General features: G+C 44.6%; 1 protein-coding gene across 1 annotated transcript in view; it reads left to right on the top strand.

Moving 5' to 3' along the window:
- LOC144939988 (integrin beta-6-like) overlaps positions 1-24,647 on the top strand; it is a 56,734-nt gene that overhangs the window by 2,330 nt on the left and 29,757 nt on the right. The window contains exons 3-8 of the mRNA XM_078866745.1: positions 10,235-10,320; positions 11,596-11,800; positions 12,785-13,031; positions 14,433-14,595; positions 18,742-18,903; positions 22,724-22,819. Coding sequence (XP_078722871.1) covers positions 10,235-10,320; positions 11,596-11,800; positions 12,785-13,031; positions 14,433-14,595; positions 18,742-18,903; positions 22,724-22,819 — 959 coding nt within the window. The remainder of the gene's footprint in view (positions 1-10,234; positions 10,321-11,595; positions 11,801-12,784; positions 13,032-14,432; positions 14,596-18,741; positions 18,904-22,723; positions 22,820-24,647) is intronic.

Raw genomic sequence — 24,647 nt, 5'->3', positions numbered from 1 at the left:
CTTGTGTGGGGGGGGGGGGGCAATCAAACAAAAGTGCAGCCTTTTATATTTAAATTGACACCAAAGAGTGTGTGACGTTTCTTTTTTGTCCCAAGAGTGGGTCAGTGTCCAATGTCATGGTCAGATTTAGAGTTAAACGACACACCGAGTGAATGGTCATGGCTCGTCTCAAATTGTCGATGAAGCAATTCGTCCCAATATCACGTGTGCACATTTAACTTTCGATCAATCACTTATCGGTCGGATAGTAGTGTAATGTTAGAATATATGTAAAAAAAAAATTCTTGGTTATTTCGGTAAAGTCACGTAGAAGGGAAATAATAAAATAATGAAAATAAAACATAATAAAGTTCTCACGACGTTTCGGCCACAACGCAAGCAGCCGTCATAAGAACTGTATTATGTTTTATATCTATTATTTTATTATTTCCCTTCTACGTGACTTTACCGAAATAACCAATAATATGAATCCCTGCAGTCACGAAAGCTTTAAATCTAAATGTAGTTTTTTACTTAATTACCATGTTTTAACCCGTCTAGAGCTCACATTTTTCCAACCTGCACTAACCAACGTGTAACCCCGCCCGCCCATTTACGTGGTGTGGTGAGTCCATCAGCAGTATATTGACAACAGGCTGTAGAATATTACTGTAATCATGATTACATTACACTCACGGTCCAACACATGTTTAAAGCTGCAGGTCCCTTGTTGAGTGCGGTGAGCAGTTTCAGAGTGGCAGTGATGAAACATGCCCACGTGTTGACTCAGTGCCACATCGTTTAAGCCGGGGCATTCGTGATTTCGTGCTTTAAACGGAGGACTTTACACCTATGCACTCCACGCTTGTTCGGAAGTAATGACAATCTTAACACGTAAGTGTTTATTATATGATCGGTGCATTACAGTCGGGTTTCAAGATTAGTCTGGGCATGGGATGTGGGTGGCTTTTTATTGGTATCACTAGCGATTCCCCAAAAAGGTTGGGTACGATATATTTTTTATACTGTACATATATACTTTTGTCAGATAACAGGAAATCCCCCCCTCCCTCCACATCAAGAATTGGTAGAAAAAAAAACCCCGAAAATATGACACATTGTATTAGTTGCGACTTGTGGGGTAATGTTATGAAAGTAAAAAAAAACACAAAGGTAGTTTACAAAAAAGTGAGAACTGAAAAACTTTGATTTCCTAGCAAACACACTACTAAGGTGATTGAACCTCGTGGAAAACAACGTGAGTCATACGATGATGGCACAACTGGGAACCACCACCGGTGACTTTACCTGTGCAAGATGTGTGGAGAACGGATAGATATACTTATCATTACAGGGTATTTCCTGAACGTGTGTTGTGGCGTGTGTGATGACAACGTCTGCATTGTTTGTTTCTTGTTTAAATAGATTATATACTATGTCAACAGTATATACTCAATTACAACTTACTCAAGTACTGCATATTTAATCAATGATACAACGTTTTGTTGCTTGATAGATCGTGCTTTAAACTGATGGTTAAATCATTTAATTTCAAAATAACCCACGTGCCATAACATGAATGGTTTAGTACGGTAGGGTAGTTATAACAGACACATCATAACATTAAACTATTTAAATTAACTTTCAGGTAAAATAGGATTCATAAAGGAATCATCAACAACATTTAAACAAGTCTTGACCAAACATATATCTACGATAAAAGTTTTTGTTTGTATCGAAGTCAGGCTGAAATTAGTTTAAAGATTAAATAAAGTACATTTGAAAACATCGCCATTTCGTTACAACTTAACATGCAGTGCAGTATAGGTAAGGAAATAAAAAAAAACATTATTCATAATATACTTTTGGGTCACATCGAGTAAGTAAAATACGTCGTAAAATACATAATTGGATATACATGAAGCAGCTTTTTTTCCATTTCATTGTGTAAAGCATTGTCAAATTGCAATGAGGTGAACACCAGCAAGTGTCAATACAACAATAAAGTTGTATTACTTTACCAGGTAAGGCCCACTTGAGCAATACAGCGCTTTTTCAGAAGGGATGTGGCCACAAATGATGGCTCAATACAGTGGCTTATCATGTGCAAATTTACACCCGCCAAATACTCTAAACGGATGATTTTAAATGTGGAGAGAAAAATCGGAGGGCCCAGAGAAAAATCCACGCGACCACGGGGAGAACACGCAAACACCAATTACACAGCAGGCGTCAGGGTCGGGTTCGAACGTACGACCTCCTGCAAACGATGCGAGGTAGTTCACATATCGCCACTGTAAACGAGTGACAGTCTCCCAATGAGATCCTGATAAAAGCGAATGCAATCTGCTGTGTCTGGGATATTGAAACATCCTGTGACCAGGTGGGGGATTCGAATATTCCAGTTTGTTTACACACTGTGAGGGGATATAAATAAACAGTCAAGGGGTCTTTCTCGAGTAAAAGTGTGGAAGAGAGTATGATTCTCAAAGGGCATCTAGGTTTAGCGGTATGGCTAAAATGAAGGCAATCCACTCTCTAGCGCGTCAGAAAAATGAAACTTTAACTCAGATATCTGTTTGTATAACAATACCCATCGGGTTTTTATCAGGCCGACAATCATCTGGAAACTTGGAAAAGATTAAATGCATTCATTTTATACAGTACAGTGAATAAAAACAATATCCAGTATGATAGGATATAGTCATAACATGTTAACCGTAATGTTGTTTCATGTCGTATCTTGAATAATCTTCCTTGGGCCTCAACATGTGCCAAGTAATCCGTTTGATTACACTCAGACGATGAGACATTCGTGGTATTAAAAAAAACTTTGGGTACAAGATGCTTCAAGAGAATCGATCAAAATGTAAAGAAGCAACGACCTTAGGTTGAGTGTGGTAGCATATTCGTGGACGAAGTGTAAACTAAAGCCCTTAGAATATAACTACTGTATCTGTATGTTTAATTTTAAACTAAAGGTGTTTTATTAATTTGCACCTCCCATTAGCAACGGCTGGCTATTCATTTATTTCTGTTTTAAGTAAACCTTACTGGAATTTTAAAAAACGTTTTAGAGAATTAAATGAGGGTCACAAGACATCTGGAGCACGCTGTAAAGCAGGTGTGTACTATTATTTACGTGTGTATTATTATTATTGTTATGAACGTATGTGTTGCACATAACGGAGTGCAATAAATTATTGAACCTGATGCCCACCACAGTTTTTGCTTCACAAATGCCTTATGAAGAAGTTACTGTGTAACTCAAACTTCTTGGCAAAGTCTGATGAGTAGCCACATTTATGTATTAACTATCTGCAAGTGGTGGTGGTGATGATGATGATGATGGCAGCTTTTTACAACATTACACTCCAGTGTCGTGCTGCGTATTGAGAGTTTTGTTTTACCATATTATTAAGTGACTTTTAAAAACACGGATTGAGTGAGCAAAAAAATAGAAGTGGTACATTTAAGAAAATATTCTGATTTTCTTAAAAGGAATAAAGTATAATATAAATTGAACACTCTATTTTACATTTAATTTGAAAATGCATTAACTTGATCACGCAAGGACTTATTAAACTTTGAAACACTGAACATGTCAGTGATTTGTAGTCGTGAAAGAAATGTCACGTAGACAAGAACAACCTAGGGATGATTTCCATCAGCTCAATGTGGTATGAGATGAGTGGTTCACTGGGCTCGGCTGAAATCGACGAAGACAGTAAACAAATCGATCGACAACAATGAATTAACGAAACAAATAAGCGGACAACGTCTCCACGTGTCATTCCACATCTTCTCTGCTTATTTGTTTTCTTTTTATTTATATTCCCCACGGTGATGCCGAGGATTATTTTGAGCAACGAATTAACATAATCCACTGCAATGAATACGGCAGTGCTGCCCAAGATGTATTCTTTGTGCTTTGCTAAGGTCTGCCTTTCTGCATTCACCAAAGCAACTCCATTCAAATGCAAATCAAGGCGTTACACACTGGTTAAACAAAATAGAGAACCTCCCTGGTGGGTGATGAAAAAGAGAGTTTTGGACACCCGAGCGTACAGTTATGTATGGCATCATTGAACCATTTTGTAATTGCACTTGGTTTGCCTGCGTATTTGGAGTTTTCATGTTCTCTGTCTCCCCGTGGCCGCGTGGATTTTTTCTCCGGGTTCTCCGTTTTTTCCCCTCCACATTTAGAAACACGCGTTCACGGCATTTGGCTGCTATCAATTTCCAAATGATGAGCCACTTCGTTGAGCTATCATTTGTGACCAGGTCACTTCTGAAATATAGTAGCTCAGTGGGCTTTACCATGTGGCCCTTGCTGTCTATGGCAGCAAGGGCGACACGTGGGCATTTTGAAATGAAATGATCGTCTTAGTCACACCAACGATCAATTGAAAATATAATCCCGTCTCGTGTCTCTTCAGGGCTCTTTTGTAGACCGTCACACAATATTATACACATTAAATATTTCCGTCACATATTTGATACATACATTTATAATACTGTGCTGATTAAAATATGCAAAAGTTACAACGTGTAATGCACATCCATGAAAACACTGATCGTTTTGCTCCTGCCATCTCTATTACTACTTTTTAACTCGGACGCGATACGCACAATTTCTTGACAATGTTGCACTGTTTACTGCTGAAGAGTGCATTTAAATGTGCTGCTGCAGACAGTTGAGTTTTCTCGCAGCAGATTGCGTGACCTGGTTTTAAGAGTTATATGAACTTCTGCACGAGAGCATAGTTTCCATCTCAAGGTAATCCTTCTCGAACCTGTTTTCTCACGAAGCATGCCGGCCACGTTTATTGCCAGATTGCAGAGTCTGCGCATGGATTGGAGGGTGACCAAAAAAACCGACCTGTGAACTCAAGGTTCTAGCACTTTTTTTGTGAGGGGACAATTCGCTTTTTGATAAAAGGGTAGTGAGTGTTCGTGAAGGATCAGACCACGTGATGCATGGAAGCATAGCCCAAATTTCCTGGTGCTGATAAAACGGTCATAACCATCGTATAACTGCCCAGAGTGGATAAACTATAGCATCGTAGAATGAAGGTTCTGATAAAAGACAAGTTTCTTCAAAACTGCAATGCATTATTTCCAAAATGACAGGTGACTGAATTTATAAAGGCAGTCTGGGAAGGATGTTCCTCTTGATAATAAAACCTGTACTTTGCAGTTCCCTTTCAAGGCAGATGTGTTCAAGTGTTCTTTACAGCTTCAATGACTTTGTAACCATAATAGCCACTGTTACAAAACCCTACCTAAACAGGAATGTACAGTAGAGTACTTTAGTTTCAATATTAGTGGCAGCAATTAAGCCAACTCTTTTTTTGTATATTGTAGAGGGATTTTTTTCATTGCTATGTATTGTTAAATTTATAAATGTAATAACCTAAGTTAAGGTGACCCTGTCCTGGAATCAAGCCTGGACTGAATCTGTGGCCAGGCATTTTGAGACAGTTTTTTGGGGCCTCAATACTTAATGTTGACTGGGGGGGCCCCCCCATTGCCTTTCTTGTATATATATTGTACATTTTGGGGGCCTTCTTGTGCTTGCAGGCCCCAATTTTAAGGTGCCCCGGTGGCGAGATGTTAACTACCTCACCTATTATCCAGGAGTTCGTGGGTTCCATCCCGACCCTGACACCTGTTGTATATTTGGAGTTTGGATGTTCTCCCCGTGGTCACGTGGATTTTTCTCCGGGTCTTCTGGTTATTCCCTCCACGTTTAGAAAAATGCATAGAGTATTTGGCTGCTATACATTTCCACGTGATAAGTCACTTCATTGAGCTATCATCTGTGGCCAGGTCGCTTCTGAAAAAGAGCTAAGTAGCCTTACCTGGTGAAATAAAACATAGTAAAAACTAGTTTAATGTTTTTAAAATAGTAGTTTGGAGATCCGGTACAATTGTACCAACGCCCCCCTCCCTTCTCATCAGGCCTGTCTGGGGCCCCACCTATATGCCCTTGAGTCCGATGGCCAAAACTCACTTATGAATGCTAACGATGCAGTATTGTACTCAGAGAATTCCACTTGGGAGGCAGGAGTGGGGGAAAGTGGTCGTCTTCGAGATTGAATGGTAAAGGGGAGCCTCCACTTCTTTATTTTCTCTCTCTTAGAGCGATAAACAGCACATTTAAAATCTCAATTGGGCGGTGCGAGGGCAGTGAGGGGGCTGCTGCCTCCACTTTGTCCTTGCTCTGCATGTGTGGTTCCATGATCCCATTAGCAATAGGCATTTTTGACTGCTGGATTATGCCAGGGGTTCTCATATTCATTTCTATTGGCACATCTGAGCTGTGCCATTGCAGGGCCCTCATCGTTACGGTGGTTTTCCACTGGCTATTTGCCAAGCTGAGCCAGAACCAAATTGTGTAACTTCGGCCTCACAAATACGAGGCCAAGCAGAATCAGAAGTTTGCGTCCCAAGCAGAGCCAAAGGAGCACGGTCGGTCATTTTCATTATGCATGTGACATCAGCGGCATGGCTTGGAGTCTTGCAGTGAAACAAACAACCGAAGGTATCCATCCGCTCTCGGTCTCTTCATCACCATGGCCAGCAGTGAGTGAGGAACCGTCAAAGGGCTCTGTGGGCTCCCATGCAAGTTTGGTCTCGCGCACCTGGCGCGGCGTATAATCATTCTCTGAAATATACTCAGACGCATTGTTACCTAACCGAAGCCTCTTTTTTTGCCCTCCGGTCTGTCTGCGGAATAGGGTTTAAAACGGCCACCCGTGCAGGGATCTGCAGAGACTTGTTTATGATGATGGTAAAAATGCGACGACGTCATTCGTGCGTGCCCAGCCGCCTAGTAGTGCTAAACTACTGTACTCTATCCAAAATGTGTACTGCAGTCACAACATGTAAAAGATACAGTCAGCGTCAGCAAATGTAAAAATAAAAATACAGATAAACTTATTCACTTGATAATAAAAAATGTACTTTGTGTAAAATCTGGAAAATGCACGTGAAATGTAATCCATCCCGAAACTCTATTAATCTATCCCTTATCATAGGTGGGGGCAGCATAAGTAATGTGGAGAAACAGAAAAAGACAAAGATCCCCTTTATAGCCTTAACGGACTGTTGGGGCAAGTGCTGTTAGCGAGCACCTTTGAAGGCCGGAACGGCACACGAGGGGGTGGGTGGCCACACACACACACAAACACCACATGTAAACACACACACACACACAAACAATAGCAACTGGCAATAAATGGCGATAAAATCACGACAGCCTTTGTGCCAGCTTAGGTGCGTGGGACAGACCCAGTTATTACAGGTGAACAGAGGTGATTGGCATATGAACCACCTGCGTTCCCCTCTGACCCAATATGTGATGATTTTGAATATTAATTTTCAGGACCATTTCCAGCATGTTGAGGATGGAAATGTCTGAAGTAAGTGTTACAATTAAAATGGTCCCGCTTGTTATAAAGGCAAGCCATTATCGCATCGTTCTAATCCTGTGGAACTCTTCATGCGGTTAAAGAAATTGTAATGTTGCTATGAAAAATCAGCCTGCACACGATCACCACCCAGTTTATTGGGTAGGTCATCCCTGTCTGATGCCCTACCCAGACCTAATGCTCAGCAGCACTCTTTATTACCCATCAACAAAGGGCACCTCAGCCAGTGGCTCAGAAGCCCCACAACCTCTTCATCAGCGTCACATCCCCCTTTGTCCAACGGATGCCGTTTGGGCTGAGAAGGGCTCTCCCTTCTCTCCCTTTCTCGAGACCACACACAGAATGCTCCTCAAATTTTGCAGACATAATCCTGGGGAGTTCCCATGAGGATGGCAATAAGGGTGGGACTGCAAGGGACGGTTTTGATGGCATGAAAGAGAGCTGCATGATTTCGGGCCACTGAGGCAATTTCCATCATGTCAGCAATCTGCGGCCACCACTTAACTGAATGGATCTCTGAAAAAAATGGTTGCATTAAGCCTCCTCATTTTCAGATGAATGGAATTCAAAACGATGACGCTCGGAAAGATGAACGGAGTTCAAACGAACTCACAAACAGACACCTTGTGAAAGACCCAATTGCAGAAGATCTCTGGTTTTGATCTTCCACAAAGCTCATGGTCCACCATAGATTGCATGCACTGCACAAACCATGGCAGATGCGGATACCTGATGCACAAATGGAACAGACCGTACAACATATAACGACACAACGCCCGATCCACAAATACGAAGGAGACATCACAGCGATGCACTCCGCTGTTCCTGACACGGTTATCTGGCTTGACCACCTGAATGTGAAATTGTAGTTGTTGCTCTGCATCTACATCAGCCATACGACAAGAAAAGAAGAACAGGAAGATTCCCAGGTGTAAACAATGAGAGTGGACAAGTTACTTTCTTGGCATGCACCGTTGATGCTGTGTGGATCTACCAGCGATGGAAAAGCATGTTTGTAATTACCAACCCATGATGCTGCAGGCAAATATTGCAACCTCTTCTGTGGGGGCGAAGACAACCACCACCAACTATTCTTCGCCACCGGTTTATAAAGAGGCAAACACACAGCAGCCTTTGACTCAGTCTCCCACAGTCTCCCACACCTTCCACTACATTCCCAGATCCACTTCATTATTTTATTCAAACACACACACACGTACACTGCCAACAACAAAACACACCATGTGACGTTACTTTTGAATTTCTTCTTCATTTAAAAAAAACTATTCCCAACTGTCAACGAACAAAAATGAAAGAAACGGGAAGAATGTTTAGAAATGTATAACACCCCGTAAGATTAGCGTGGGGAAAAATGTTCGGTCATAATTTCTTGAGCTGTGTCAAAGGGCATAAGTTGTACATACCATATGTCTCTTGGTCCTTCCAGTTAGAATGAGCTCTTACATGACTCCTTATGACAATAATTACTCAAGCGCTGTGGTTTAATGACACTCGCAGACAAGAATATTACATTTCTAATGGTGTAGATTTTTAAAACAAATATTTTAAGGTAATCTTTTTTCCCATTAAAATCACCACTAGGGCACAAAGTCAATCAAAAGTCAACATGCTGTCTAAATAAATGTATCTTTGGTGATGTATGTCTATGTCACGACCAAGATGTTCTCATCTATACCATGGTATTGCTTTTGATTTGTGTTCAAGCCTCAAGTTGACCTTTGGGTTGGTATGTGGAAATGTGGATTTAAGAACACACCCAGTAATGGTGTTCATAAACTTCCATGCTAAGGATGTTGTGTTATGATAGGGTTAATGTTTAACCATTTGAACAAAAAAGTAAGAAAGTTAAGTTTGAGCACACGCGGCAATGTTAGTCTGTATTCACAAAATAATATGTGAACAATTTTGTCGTTGCTTTATAGTTTAATTATTTACATTGTGGTTCTTCTTCTGAGTGACTAAAATACCATTTGCTTTTGTAACTTCACAACATTTTCAATTCTCCCTGTGAAAGTAATCTCTACACGCGAACATTTTAAGTCAAGCCATATTGGAACTCGCATTATTAAGTGAATGCATACCTTGCCATTTAATATTAACAATGCTGTTTATAAACATATTTCTTTGCGCATTCAAATATATGCGAATGTCAAATCAAAAGAAAGACCACATAAGCAAAGTTCAGAAAAAGGGACACAACGCTCAGGGTGTTCGTCCAAAACAATGCCGCCTGTATTCTGATTACAAGTAAAAACCTTGGGGTTATACCAGAGGTGGGACAAAGTCATTGTTATGCAAGTCCAAGTCGAGTCGCAAGTCATCAAATTCATGACTCGAGTCTGACTCGAGTCCAAGTCACATGACTCGAGTCCACATCTCATAGGTGGGACAAAGTCATTGTTATGCAAGTCCAAGTCGAGTCGCAAGTCATCAAATTCATGACTCGAGTCTGACTCGAGTCCAAGTCACATGACTCGAGTCCACATCTCATAGGTGGGACAAAGTCATTGTTATGCAAGTCCAAGTCGAGTCGCAAGTCATCAAATTCATGACTCGAGTCTGACTCGAGTCCAAGTCACATGACTCGAGTCCACACCTCTGGGTTATACCCTCGTGCGACACACTCACACAGGCCTCCCTTGAGCAAGAGCTAGGCAGCCTTAGCTCACGCACCGTCTCAGCTTGGGCATCGCCCCTCCGATTAGCACACGGTTGGCTACGTACGGCGCGAAAGAAGCTCAAGGTATCGCACACGCGCACATCTGTATCCCGTGCGTTTTTTGTTGTTATGTCCCCAGGAACAAATTTGTGCTCATCGGGAGGCGCAAGTACGTGTGCCGAGTGCCTCCTCCTCGGTCCCTTCTGTGGCTGGTGCAGCCAAGAGGTATGGAGTGTACTTTGGCCTTTGCGATTCCATGGAAACGTCGATCGGGCTGCAGAAGCACGCCCGCTTCGGCTTGCATTGTGGCGTGGCCAAGGCTCTTTTTTTCTGTTCATTCAAATCCAACGGATTTACAGCTCTTCAAAAAGTCGCCGCGGAGTTTGAATCCCTGCCCATTAGGCAGCGCTCTGTTCATTGTACTGAGAGCTCGATTTTTACAAAATTCGGATGCACGTCTGCCACGAGTTGTATTTAGTTACGTGTGCGTGTAAAAAAAAAACTGCCAATCAATACGCATTCATTTTAACAGCAGTCTAATTGGGACTTGTGATACGTTACCGCGTGGTGATTTGATATTTAGACATATCCGAATACAATAAGTACAGAAAACCTCTGATCTACAATGATGTGGGGGCACCGCATATATTCGTGGGTCCTATTATCTCTGCATATCCACCAAAATAACTCTTATTGCCCACACAGCTGGATGCGGCCATGGTGTCACCTATTCGATTCAATCTACCGGTGTGGCAGTTTAAACAACGATCAAGTTTCTTAAGTCAGCCCACCTCTGTCCACGCAGAAGTGTGTAATGGGTACAACCGCAGTTAATTAGTCGCCAGATCGCCTGCGGTGTGGAAAGCGCGCTTGTGTCCACCTCTTCATAGAGGTCTAACGAGCGTCGTGGAGGAGCAGGTCAAATACCCTGAAGAGGGGTTCTCTATAGCGCCTTCTAGTGGAGGCCTTTCCGCTAGCAGTGGTGTGAGAGATTACGGTAATCGTAGAGCTGCACCTTTAACCCGCAGATAAAGGCATAATAATCAGATGAATTTGTCGAAAGGAATCTTTGTGCAATAAAACTAAACTTAACTTTTTATTTTGAGCAGGTAAGGCCCACTGAACTATAAAACTGGTTTTCAGACGCGACCTGGCCACAAATCATAGCTCAATGAAGTGGCTTATCACGTGGAAAATTTCTCGCAGCCAAATACTCTAAACACATGTTTCTGAACGTGGAGGGAAAAACCGGAGGACCCGTAAATAAATCCACGTGGCTAAGGGGAGAACATGCAAACTGTAAATATATAGGGGTCAGGGTCGCGATTGAACCCACGACCTCCTGTATACCAGGCGAGGTAGTTAATATCTTGCTACCGTGGCATATTAATAATAATTAGAGCCCATGGACAATGAATCGGGTCATGGATAAGAGGTGTTTCACTCTGTTTGGGTACACGGTCATTCTGTCGTTTTGAGGTGCCTTATTTCTCTTTGCAGAACTTTTCTGAGGGAGAGCATCACGACAAGCGCTGTGACTTAGTCTCAAACCTCTTGGAGAAGGGCTGTAGCAAAAAGTATATTGAGTTCCCAATGAACCAGCTGGATATCATTAAAAACCATCCCATCAGTGGAAAGGTCGATGGCAGCTCATCTTCCATTATTCAGATGTCTCCGCAGAAGATATCCCTACGTCTCCGGCCGGGTGAGTGTCACCATTATATGCGAGTGAGCCTCTCTCCCTCTCTCTCTCATGGTCTGCGTTTAATTAATGCTAAGTATTGCCAGGTTGTTTTACTGCTTGTATCAACTCATTGTGTATTCGTTTATGCTGGAAATTCGATTATAAAAGTGGTGTTTACTTTTTTGTTAATATAGAAATAAAATCCTTTTCTATGATATGGCAATTAACAGGCTAACTACTTGCTTGATTGTTTTATCTACATTAAGTTGGAAAACGTTTCTTGTTGTTTGGTATTCATATATTAAAAAATGAAGTTAACCCTTTCCCGTTTCGATGACGTACGTGCACGTCATAAAAACGACACCGGAATAAAAACTAAAATAAAATATTATCAGTATCGAGGCTCCCACAAGGCCATGCGGGAGGAAGTGTGGCACAGTTTGGCGCCAGCTATCATAGAGTGCAGTTGTTTCGCTACATTTCTCTGCGGTGAGTAACAATGTCTTTAAAAACAATGGCAGTGCGTCTCTCTAAATAAAATGAACACTGAGCCGCTTACACGTTCCGAGATTCAGAGGTGAGCGGGACCCCACCCTGCAACTTTGAGACGTCGCAGAACGGGAAAGGGTTAACTGCACTTTCAATATGTGTGGTACATTGAGGTACTGACGTGTATATTACCTTGTTAAGATGGTCACATGACCAGGTATGCCTGTTTAAGGCCACCTGCCTAGAGTGGGCCCCTAGACATCCGAAAAATTCTGTCGGGACACAACAATAACATGCAAAACATTTGCTCGGGACCCTTCCGGAATAGAACTGCTACTTGGCAGCATCGCTGCGGCACGCTGCCCGTACACTCTGCCCGTGCATTCTGTCCGTGCACGCTGCCCTCGTGACCAACCTGCGCGGTTCTCGTGACCAAACGCCCCCGGGGAGATCGGGGAGTCATGCGAAACGCTCGTTTGAGTTTGCCCCGCTGGTACTCCGGCTGTGCGCTTGCAGGCAGCAGGGAGACCTTCCAGGTGGAGGTGGAGCAGCTGGAGGGCTACCCCGTGGACCTCTACTACCTCATGGACCTGTCGGCCTCCATGTTCGACGACCTGCAGAACATCAAGAGCCTGGGCACCACGCTCGCCACCAAGATGGGGCAGCTTTCGCGCAACTTCCGCATCGGCTTTGGCACCTTCGTGGATAAGCCTCTGTCTCCCTACATCAAGACGCTGCCCATATACCAGGCCAACCCTTGCACGTAAGCCCACGTTTTTGTCCCCCCCCCCCTCCCCCCATCTGATAGGAGGATTGCTCTGTTGTTCGATGGGGCTTGGATCGGTGACCACCGAACTTCCTGGGTGTGCAGGCGTTGGGCTGTGAGTTGGTCAAAATATGGCAACGTTGAGTGTCACCCCCTCCTCCACGTAGTGTTTCTCCCGTTACTGCAGTTTTTTCCCACAAGCCAATCATCCGTTCATGGTATTGGCCCAACATCACAATGCGGGATCTTTTTGAAAATGTCTCAAGGCTCAGTGAGGCTTTTTGGGTAAACAATTGGCATTTTCGTTGTGTCATTGGCAAGTGATGAGGGTTACGTCTGTCAAGCAATTTTTCCCTTTTCTTTTCTTTTCAACACAGTAACCATTAATAATGCCGTGCATTATACATCCCTGCACGTAGCAAAAGTGATGCTTTACATATCAACAGCACGTGTAAAAAGAATACTTGTGCGGTTGATGGCAAACTGATCGAATTTTAATAGTCAACAGGCAAGACGTTTACTGGCCTCGGTCGCGAGTAATCGTACACAAGGCGAGCACTCCACCGCGTGTCTGCCCGCACCATCCTTCAGGACATGGCACGCAGCAATCCCAATGGAACGTCGCTCCCCTTACCCCCTTACCTTTCCGAGGGAGCACCCTTCCTCCTAGACGATGCTCGACCCCCCCCCCCCCATGCCTCCGCAGCGGTTGAAGGCAATTCGCCTGCCTTTGGTGGACAGCGGACGGTGTGAACTCTCATGCTGCGAGTCGGTGCGCCCTCTCCCTGCGGGACAATGACGAGCGGCCAGCGTAGCGGCGCACCCCCCCCCCCCCCCCGCTTGAACCCCCCACCCCTTTCACCCCCCCCCCCTTGAACCCTCCACCCCTTGCACCCCCCCTTGAACCCCCCCACCCCTTTCACCCCCCCCCTTGAACCCTCCACCCCTTGCACCCCCCTTGCACCCCCCTTGAACCCCCCACCCCTTGCACCCCCTTGACCTTGAACCCCCCCCACCCCTTGCACCCCCCTTGAACCCTCCAACCCTTGCACCCCCCCCTTGAACCCCCCACCCCTTGCACCCCCTTTGAACCCCCCACCCCTTGCACCCCCCCGACCTTGAACCCCCCCCATCCCTTGCACCCCCCCTTGAACCCACCCCTTGCACCCCCCTTGAACCCCCCCCCACCCCTTGCACCCCCCCGACCTTGAACCCCCCCCACCCCTTTCACCACCCCCCCCATGAACCCCCCACCCCTTGCACCCCCCCGACCTTGAACCCCCCCACCCCTTGCACCCCCCCCGACCTTGAACCCCGCCACCGCCCCTTGCACCACCCCCCCCCCCCACCCCGCGCACATCTGGCGGCGAGTGACGGCGAGGTGCGATCTGCCCGCAGCGGCTACATCGATTGCCTGCCGGTGTTCGGCTTCAACCACGTGCTCCCCCTCACCGGCGAGGCCACGGAGTTCAACGCCAAAGTGAAGGAGCAGCTCGTCTCCGGGAACATCGACTCTCCGGAGGGGGGCTTTGACGCCATCTTGCAGGTGGCCGTGTGCAAGGTGAGAGGCTCGGGGTCCCTCTCGCATGCGGGCGGCGGAAAAAGAAGAAAAAAAAGAGAAGTCAAAAGTTGCATTCTCCGTCGGCTCCGACGGACACCCCCGCCCCCCCCCTCCCCGAAGCCGTCGGCGAAAATTTCGGTCTGCGCTCCCGATGTGTTTTTTTGGGGATGCTACCGCATTTCGTTCGGCACTGTGACCCAAAGTTGTGGCGTATGCACGCTGCGTATGTGTGCTGAGCTTCTTTCGCACCGTACGTAGCCAACCGTGCTAATCGGCTGTGCTGGGAGCTTCTGTGGGCAACGATTTCAGTTCCTGAAACGTTGGACATCATGCCGTATGACACGCCATGCAACCTAAAAAACACATATCCGACAGCTGCACAGCACAACCGCGAAATCCTACACGGTAAAATTTCACATTCCTGTAGTGAGGGTCAGCCTGTACCTCGGACACCTGCTGTTGACTTCCCTCAAAGAGGTGCTCATTCGATAGACCTCCAAAACCTGTATTTGCACTTCCAATTGCAAGTCACATACTCCAGTCACGATGCCACCCAGCTGGTCGGGATTATGTTCATTTGATGGTAAGATAAGGCATAAGGTAACACTGATGATGAATGCTTAACATTGACTGTGATGTGGAAAAGGCCACATATTGCACTGCAACGTGATCACCTGAGTCGAGTGCGAGCATGCCTCCCTGCACGTTCTGCAGCGAACACCTGGTTCCAATGTCAGCAATAGAGACAGAACATGATCTGACTTCATACTGCATTTAACCATGTGGTATTTCAAAAAATACGGTCCTTTTGTTAAGTTAATCCACTGCACTGCAAGATGAAGGCCTCCCTGTGCCATATCAGTCTTTGGGGGGTTGTTTCACCATACTTCACCATGCTGGTCAATGTGGGATGGTGGAGGGGAGAGGTCGGGGGGGGAGACACAGGACTGGTTCCGATACCTACCGTTGGAAATTCGTTTAACCGATAATGTGGATACTTTTAAGTCGGATCTCAACACACATTTTCTTAAGTCCGTTTATACTATTTAGCTCTCCTTCTCTCTTACCCTTTCATTAACCATAATCTTACAAGACTCCTTCAGACATTAGTGGAATGCGCCTTACAAATAAATGTAAATTAGTATTACCATTTGCACTGTTGTTAGCCATGCCTGTGAATTGAACTCGGCTCACTGGTTGCATAGCCCGGTGAGCTAATCACCGTGCCCCCGATACGCTCACGTGTTATTCGAACAAATGATTAACAAATCTCCAAATCATTTTGGCTAAAGTTATTTTGGAGCTTCAAATTGTAATGCTGCATTAATTATTTTTCAGTTCAAATTTGTATGTTTTGGGATACATTTAAATTCGTGTTTTCCTTTTTTTTATCAAACCTTTGTGATATAGGATGTGCTTGCCATTGACCAGTAAAGGTGTCCCCTTGCGGTAAACTTGTGCCATCATAAAGTTCCCCAAATAAGAACACTTCACAAGAGTGAGGCGATTGTACTTAATCAGTGATGCATGCACGTTAGTCACAAGGTTGGCAAAAAAAATTTGTTATTTTTTTTCAAGACCGGTCGAACCAACTTCTGTAGATGGAATCGGGCAGGTGCTGACTTTCCCAGGAGATAGAGAATTTAAAAACCGTCGCCATCACCTGCATCTACTCAGCGCGGATAAAATGGAGCATGCAAAAAGAGATTTATCATGGTGAAACTGTGACCCTTTTACCCCCTGAGATTAAAAGTAAGCCTTTATTTTGTTGCATTCCTCGTGGCCGCTTGGCCTTTATCAAAAGGCAGGCTTGCAACAACAACAAAGAAGGGGGCCACATTTGTACATTGAAGCGACTGGCCCCTTAAAAAAGGCAGAGTAAAGAGTAAATTATTTTTTCCCCCAGGTAAGGCCCACTGAGCTATATAGCGCTTTTTCAGAAGCGACGAAGTGGCTTGTCACGTGGAGATGTATCGTGGCACAATACTCTAAACTTGTGTTGATCCTAAACGTGGAGGGAAAAAGCGGAGAACCCCCAGAAAAGTCCACGTGACTGCGGGGAAAGAGACACGTAATCTCCACATATATTCAGCAGGCGTCAGTATTGGGATCGAACCCACAACCTCCTGCATACCAGGCGGGGTCGTTAACATCTCACCATCGTGGTGTAGGCGAGCTTTTGGCACAAAGTAAAACTGGTGGCATTTGCCATTGAGAATTTTGTGTGGATGATTGTTTTGAATGAGTGGGCTTGGTCCTTCGGCTCTTGAATGTCACCGCGCGTTCCTGCGAAATGTGAACACACACGGAGCTTCGTTGTAATGCGGAGCAACTTAATAAATCCCATTGTAATCCGCTTGAGCATTGACGGATGGGTCAAGGGAAAGCAAGTATAACATTGCACGAAAAATACTTGTGCCTCACTTAGCTGTGGGTTTCAGCCACATGGGTGTAATTGTGGGGCATTTCAATTGGTTTCCATAATATGTTTCTGTTAGGGCTCTTTAACAAATGCATTTATCAATGTGCCTATGTGAGTCATGGCATTGTGTTTATGTTTACACTTTTTCTAGTACCAATGTACGTGCCGTGTAGGTCACATCGCATGAAAACAACTGTTGATAGCTCCCCGATGTGTTTTTTGGGTTCTCATTACAGCATGTTGCTCAGCACGATGTCCGACGTTTCCCTCCTGGTGCTGGGAGCCTCTTCAAAAGCTCCCAGCACCTGAATTAAGTTCCTGAAGGAGCTCCCAGCATGGAGAGTGAAACGTCAGACATCTTGCTTAGCAACACAATGTATGCAGCACAACCGATCAAACCTACCATGCAGTGGTATAACAACGTGTTGATGATGGCTTGGGTAACATCTCCGCCCGACACCCTTTTGCGAGTTCAGCATGAACACGTCCCTTGATCAACATCGCACATTGTGATAGACTATACGGTGCAAGGGCAGTACCCTAACCTCACGAGGAATGTGAAAGTGTGAGTGTGGGCGTGGTCTGTGCACGTTCAGATATGTACTGTATGTGCGTGCGTGCATGCATGCATTTTGTGTGAATACATACCCTACACCGTCATCAACTTAAATTTGAAGCAGGTCAGAGCCCGGTGAGGCATCATCAGGTCCTCCTTTTTTGCAAGGGAAACCCGGGGGAAATGCACGAATTGAAACGTGTTTCAAGATTCTGTGCGCCAGCATTCTGGCGTGTGCAAGCAGGTATTCTCCTGGGCTGGATATGTAGGCACACGTGCTCAAAGTGTAAGTTCAGCTAATGTTTGTGTGTTCACTCGGGTGCCTCCATATGGGGCTTTAGCAAACAAACCGGAAAATAAATAAACGTCCAACACAGGTGCATGTGGAGAATGATAGGAATTTCGTGGAAGGATAGGGCAAGCAACTTGGATGTTAATAGTAGAATGTGGCAAGAAATAGCTGCAGATGTAATTAGGAAAAATTTGGTTGCGATGGGTGAGACACGTGTCTATAATGGAGACAAGCACCCAGAGCAGGGGTCGGCAACCTACGGCTCCGGAGCCGCATGCGGCTCTTTACGGCTGCTTCTTGACAATATGTACGTATGTACAGTATGTACTCAGATGCATTGCGGCTCTTGAAATACTGAATTTTGTACCGAATTGGAAAGAAATGGCTCTTCTTGTTATTTTGGTTGCCGACCCCTGACCCAGAGAGAGGTTAGTGACCAAGGGGAAACCAAAATCTGGATGCTTGAATACTCTTAGAGCAGACCTTGCAGATCGTGTGTCAACAACAACTGTGGGATACAGATGAAGGAAACGATAATGAAGCAATTATTAATTTCTCACTTACCCCTGCTGGATACCTGTAAAACATATCTTCATAGCTCATCGGATTTCTCCAGGATAAATACAGATTCCGATTCTGAATTGTGGAGAAATAAACTGCATTTGGCATGTTAACCTATTAACCACGGTGTGTTTCCGGCTCGTACCGCGTTCTGCTCGGCACGTTCTTACATTTCTCCTCTCCCCGTGTGCTGGGAGCTTCTTCAGGTAATCGAACACGTGCCGAGCAGTTTGTCGTGCCGAAGAACAACGCGCCCGCGGCACGACCCGAAAACGCGTCGGCCTCACCCGTGACGCTTGCCCCCTCTCCACTCAGGACAAGATCGGCTGGAGGAGCGAGGCCATGCACCTGCTGGTGTTTGTGTCGGACGCCGACTCGCACATCGCCCTGGACGGGCGACTCGCCGGCGTAGCCGTCCCCAACGATGGGCTGTGTCACCTCGATGAGAAAAACGCGTACACGCACTCCACTGACATGGTGAGCGAATGGCACGAAAGAGTGGCGCCGCGGTGGCTAGGAGATGTTAACTACCTCGCCGAGTATGCAGGAGGACGTGGGTTCGATTCCGACCCTGACCCCTGTACATTTGGAGTTTTCGTGTCTATCTCTCCCCATGGTCGCGTGGCCTTTCCTCCGAGTCTTCTGGTTTTTCTCCCACCACATTTGGAAACGACACGCGTTTAGACTATTTGGCCGCGGTAAACTCCCGCATGATAAGCCACTTCGTCGAGCTGTCCTTTGCGTGGCCAGGTCGCTTATGAAAAATATAGGTATGTAGCTCAGTGAGCCTTACCTGGTGAAATAAAAATTGTGTAGTTTAGAAGGCACGTTATGTCACCCCCCCCCCCCCCACCATCTCCACCAGCCTGCCATCGGGGTGTTCTGTCTTGTTAAACGGACACCACCCTTGCCGCATTCGTGGGAATACATTTTATTACCGAGACGATGTCTGTGAGATTCACCACCACGTGCCGTCAAAGCAGCTCCTTGATGACCCTAGAAAGTGGAAGGGAACAAAAATAAAACAATCCCTCAGGGAGGAGGTCTTTTTCCGATTTGCACGGGCACGTGTTGAAAGAGCTCAGGGCAGTGATACACGATGTGTGCTGTTAGACAGAGTGAATCGTGTTGTTGTACGTCATGAGCCCTGCTGGCCAAAAGTGCAGTGACGTTTCAAGTTCCTGTTTCACATGAGGATTATGCTGAATACCCTCGTTGATTATACAGGTAAAGTTGTACACTAATTTCTATGTGTTTTAACAACGGACAAGTGACAACATTTTATATAACCTCAGATTTTATTTTGATCCCCCAGCAGATTTTATTTTGTATATTTTCAGCCTTATTCAACACTTCTTGCTATGCTGGTTAAGCATCAAAATCTGGTCACTTAATAAGACCCTAATTGGATACTGTAAGGTCCTTGGTCCTAAACGCCCATGGGCTTTCGACATACTCTGACGTGTTTATATGTTGATATATGTAAATACAATTTGTTTAGGCTTTTGCTGGTCATCTTTATGAGCTTGTAAGGCAAACAGAAGTCCGGCACAAAAACATATCCTGATAAAGCAAGCAAAGTGTCTGTTGACATTTTAATTAACGGCAATAGGCTTCTGCACACTCCTTGAACAGCAACGATTGCTATATTTACTCGTCTGTGTCAACTTTATTGGCTGTATTATGATTTGGAAAGGCAGCAGCTGAAGGCTAACCTCTGTCTGTGCACAACAAACTCTGGGCATGATATACAGAGGGGGGGGGGGGGGGGGGGCACGCTGGAATACATGGGCACACCACCGTCGATCGGTAGGTCACGTGTGGTGGAGTAAATTGTGGGTATCTCCTACTTCTTCTTCCAAGAGTATTGGACTGAATGCCTTCCAGAGGGGCTCTCTTTAGCTTCTCTCAATGGGATATCCTTCTGCCGGCATTGATGCAAGCAAGCAGTTGCAGGGCTGCACCCTTGCCTTCATCATTTAACTTGACAGTGTTTAATGGCGATTAGGTAACAAAAACACGCAATCATGTTCTCGCTTACCTCGCCTTTTTTCATTGTGTCACTACTTTGGGATGGAGTAGGTGGAGGGGGGGAGATGTTTTAAACTGAAGCTGCTGGTGACATTATTGCCCAGGAATTGCTTATGCTGCTATCGGGAAGCTCATATCACAACGGAATGTGGTTAAGAAAGGAGGCAAAGACAAGCACTTGGGTATTTAAAGAAAACAGCCTTTGCGTAACAAGCCTGTTAATGACCGTTGATCATGGCCTCATTGCCCTGGGCTTTATTTTAACTATACTGTACTGAGTTCGCAAGCATAAAAAATTAACCCGTAAAAACAAAGTTTTTCACTATAAATCCTTTATATGCGTGGCGGCTAGAGTCCTCTCGTCCTCTGGCTTGAGATGGCTGCCACCTATGGGTCAGATGATTGTCTGCCACCATTAAACAATTGGTAATTCAATATTTTTAATAAATTCCCTAAACAGTGTAAAATTTTGGAAACATTTTTTCACGAAAATTAATTGTCACGCACAACGAGTCTGTGTGGAAAATGTCAGCTCGATTGGATCACGAGAAGTGGGTTAAAAAACGACCGAAAGATTTGCACGGTCGTAAGCGCGCAAGCAAGCACGCAAGCACGCAAGCAAGCGAACTTAATATAAAGGATTTAAAAATTGCTCCACTGTGGCCAATGTGTTGTTGGAAACATGCCACCCTGCCTTCTTCCCTGTAGGTGGGGAGGAACAACGATCTATATCTTGAATTAAAAAAATAACTTTCGTAAATACAAAGATTCTGGGGTAAATGAATGGAGTGTGTTGTTGCTCATTGGATTGTTTTTGTTCAGCTCAAAGGGCACATTGACATTCACAGATGCCTCAGTATTTCCAGCTTCCCTCAAATGGCATTGCAGAAAACAATTGAGCAACATGTATGGATGTACAAATGGGAATTTTTCACGTAATTGTGATTTATTGTTTGTTCAAATTAATTATTATATGGTTTATTACAATATCCATGAGGACATTATTGGCTTGGCCAAAGCGAAGCCGTCCTAGTTTGGCGCGAATTAAAATAACTTTTACTTTGGCAAAACACCAAGGAAGGCAAAATGGACATCTGATATTAGGAAAAATAAAGTGCGTAACACGAATGTACACGCCGCCAGCAGACGTGTAGTCAAATGACCTGTACAGTTGTTACATTAAAAAAATATATTCATGGTGCGTTTGTTTACACGCCATCAATTTTCACCTGTTTCCATGTTGGAAATGTATACAGCAAGGGTTTGTCAAACAAGTGTTGCTCCAGCTTTAGAGGATTATCTGGGCTGCACCATCCTCACAGGGATATGCCATGATTATTAGGAAGCCACTGGAGCTATGCACTTTGAAATCTCGATTGAAAACGAATTTCTTTAAAACTGCTTTTTGTGTTTAGTTTATTGTCCGTCGCCCCTCACATTCCGATTAGTGCGGTTGGCTACGTACGGCATGAAATAAGTTCAACAGACATACATGATACAAAGAGGGGCATATGCTTTCAACAATATGGAACTAAACAATGTGTTCAATGCCACGTCTGTATGCACACCAGCCATCTGGCTCACACTGACCACTGTATTGAAGTATGGAAAATGTTGCTATTTCTCTCATGCCTTTATGGAGATCACACATCTATAAATAATTATAAGACAGTGTTGTTATGTATCCGCAACCCTTGCTATACAGTACAAGTCCCTTACACTGACCTCAACAAAGATATTTGTAATCTATGAGTTCATTATTGTACGTCTTTAAAATCGAATTACTGTGCAAAACAGCATTGGGCTACAATGGTGAAAAATGCTACAAATAAAATTCCATTTTGACTCCAATTCAAATCTGGTGTAAACATGGTAAAGATAAAGGTGCAGCCCTGCAATTTCTATGTCACACCAATGCTGGCAGACAGGCTCTACAGTGCCCCTCTTTCGTATTTTGACCGACTTTTCCACTCTGTCCAGATGTCTTAGGAAGTTGTGGGAGTACATTAACTTTACCCCACCACGTGTGTGTTGTATGTTGAAATTCTTTTGCACTGTACGCGGCCAACCGTGCTAATCGGAGGTGCACCGGACCACACCGCATGCAACCCGGCGTTTCGCTAACTTTGTTCTACCCATTTGTACCTCCAAGTCTGTGAAGTAGAATGATTATAATAAATGCTTTTTTGAGAGAACGTGTCTTGATTGCAATTGCCGAGCACTGTGCCTCCGCCCAATGCCAATGACTCTGTGGTCTGATTCACAGGACTATCCGTCTCTTGGGCAGCTCATTGAAAAGCTCACCGACAACAACATCCAGCTCATCTTCGCTGTGACCGGCAAGTGGCTGGACCAGTATGCGGTGAGTATTGCTAAACAGAATAGGCATATTATTGAGGCATTAAAACCTGTCATAACACCCCCAGTGTTGGTTAGGACTATTTTTGTGTGCGTACTAAATAGCAGTTGCTGAGAAACAGATCCAGAAAATGGCACTATTGAAATAATTCACATGTAAACCGAGGTTGTACATTCATCATTGACTCGTTTGTTTTGTGTATGTTTTCTCCGATCCGAAATGCCCAGAAACAAGATGAAATTCTATCAGTCCATGTCTGATCGTCGTGCGAATTCTCACTCACCAAATTGTCACCTTTGCAAAAAAAAAAAAGCTTATTTTTCAGCACGGATATATTAACGTCTGGTTTATCGAGCAAATGTTTCGCGTTACTTTTATTCGCGTCAGATCAGTCTCTAAAAGGGAGAAGGGAATAAAAAAAACGGACAAAAGTATTTCAGACTGTATCCGACAACACATTGCAAAGCGGTCTAAGTGGAGCAATGAGACATGCGCCCAGTTTCAGGACACTGCTCGTTGTCGCAGAAGTTCGCCGTTCAAATCTGGCATGCCACCCCTGCCTATTATCGCCTTGGGCGTATTAACCATAACATACGCACCACATGCCGCAAAGTGGGACGTTAAAGATCATTGAAAATGAGCAGGCCGTTGCGTGTCGGGGCGTCGTGGTGCACATTTGGCAAAATTTCTAAATAGCAACTCACAAATGACCAAATTGGGATGACACAATCTGTGAAACATAGCGCGTTCACGATAGCCTTGCGCGATAGAGTTGGCGCGCGTGCCAAAGGTACTAATTGTTATTATTGTTAAAAGTGGCCTCGTCCCAATAGGCACTGCCCCGTGAAAGTGGGTGATTTTTTTTTTCCATGATGGCAAACCCTCATGCAGGTGTCTCGGCCAGGTGCATCAACACCGCAGCAGCAGCAGCTTGCTGCGGTTTGCACGAAGTTTAATGCAATGTGCGTGGGCCTGAACGCACGCCATGTGCTTCACCTGAACGTTGAACCTGACAGGAAGTCAAGGTGCTTTTAATAATAAAAAAAAATCCATCATTTTAAGTGTTCCAGCTGCAATTTGTACACATCGTCAAAACAAGGCGTACGCTTAATTTTACGTCGCTCCGCGTAACATCGCGATATCTGGGTGCTTTTAGAGGTTCTGCATGTCGTTTGAAATCCACCACGAACAGATGGAGAGAGAAAAAAAGTACGCACCTACAGTGTACGACAGCTTGCGCTTGTGATATCTCGCGATCGTATTTCGTGGTCGGTGAACATGAAATACTGTTGAGTTTTAAGGTAAAAACCGTCCAAACCCAGTGGTGAGAACGATGGAAAAAGGTCAGCGTTCGTGTTCGAGTATCGCGTGTGCGGATCGCGCTTGGGTTTGCCTCCGGTGAAGGAAAACCAGCCACCACAATCCCTGCATGCGATGCTCAGATAACGGCAGGCGTGCAAATTGTGCATTGTGCATGGCCGATTAATGCTAATGTACATAGTGGCCATTTGCCTGAGGCACCGAGAGATTCTTACACTGTAAATATTGAATTATAAATTTGCCTGCTTTGGTAAACTGCCAAATTTGAAGCTTGTTATTTTTTTTACAGAATCTCTCTAAATTTTTGTGACATTTCAAATTAAATTTTTTTTTATGTTTTGTTTGATTTTTGAGTTACCTTGGTTTCCATTGTAATCATGTTCATCTATATTTCTAACAGTGGAATACTGTATAACATGATTTTTATCAGCCACGACTGCTCCTGTTGCCCTGTATTTTACATGCTCTGCTCATGTTTGTGTGTTGAACAGTGCATTCTCTAGATTATAAA

The sequence above is a fragment of the Lampetra fluviatilis genome, chromosome 2 (assembly GCF_964198595.1).
Source record: "Lampetra fluviatilis chromosome 2, kcLamFluv1.1, whole genome shotgun sequence".
Lineage (NCBI taxonomy): Eukaryota > Metazoa > Chordata > Hyperoartia > Petromyzontiformes > Petromyzontidae > Lampetra > Lampetra fluviatilis.
The sequence above is the reverse complement of the archived record's forward strand: the minus strand, read 5'-3'. Positions and strand labels throughout refer to the sequence as shown.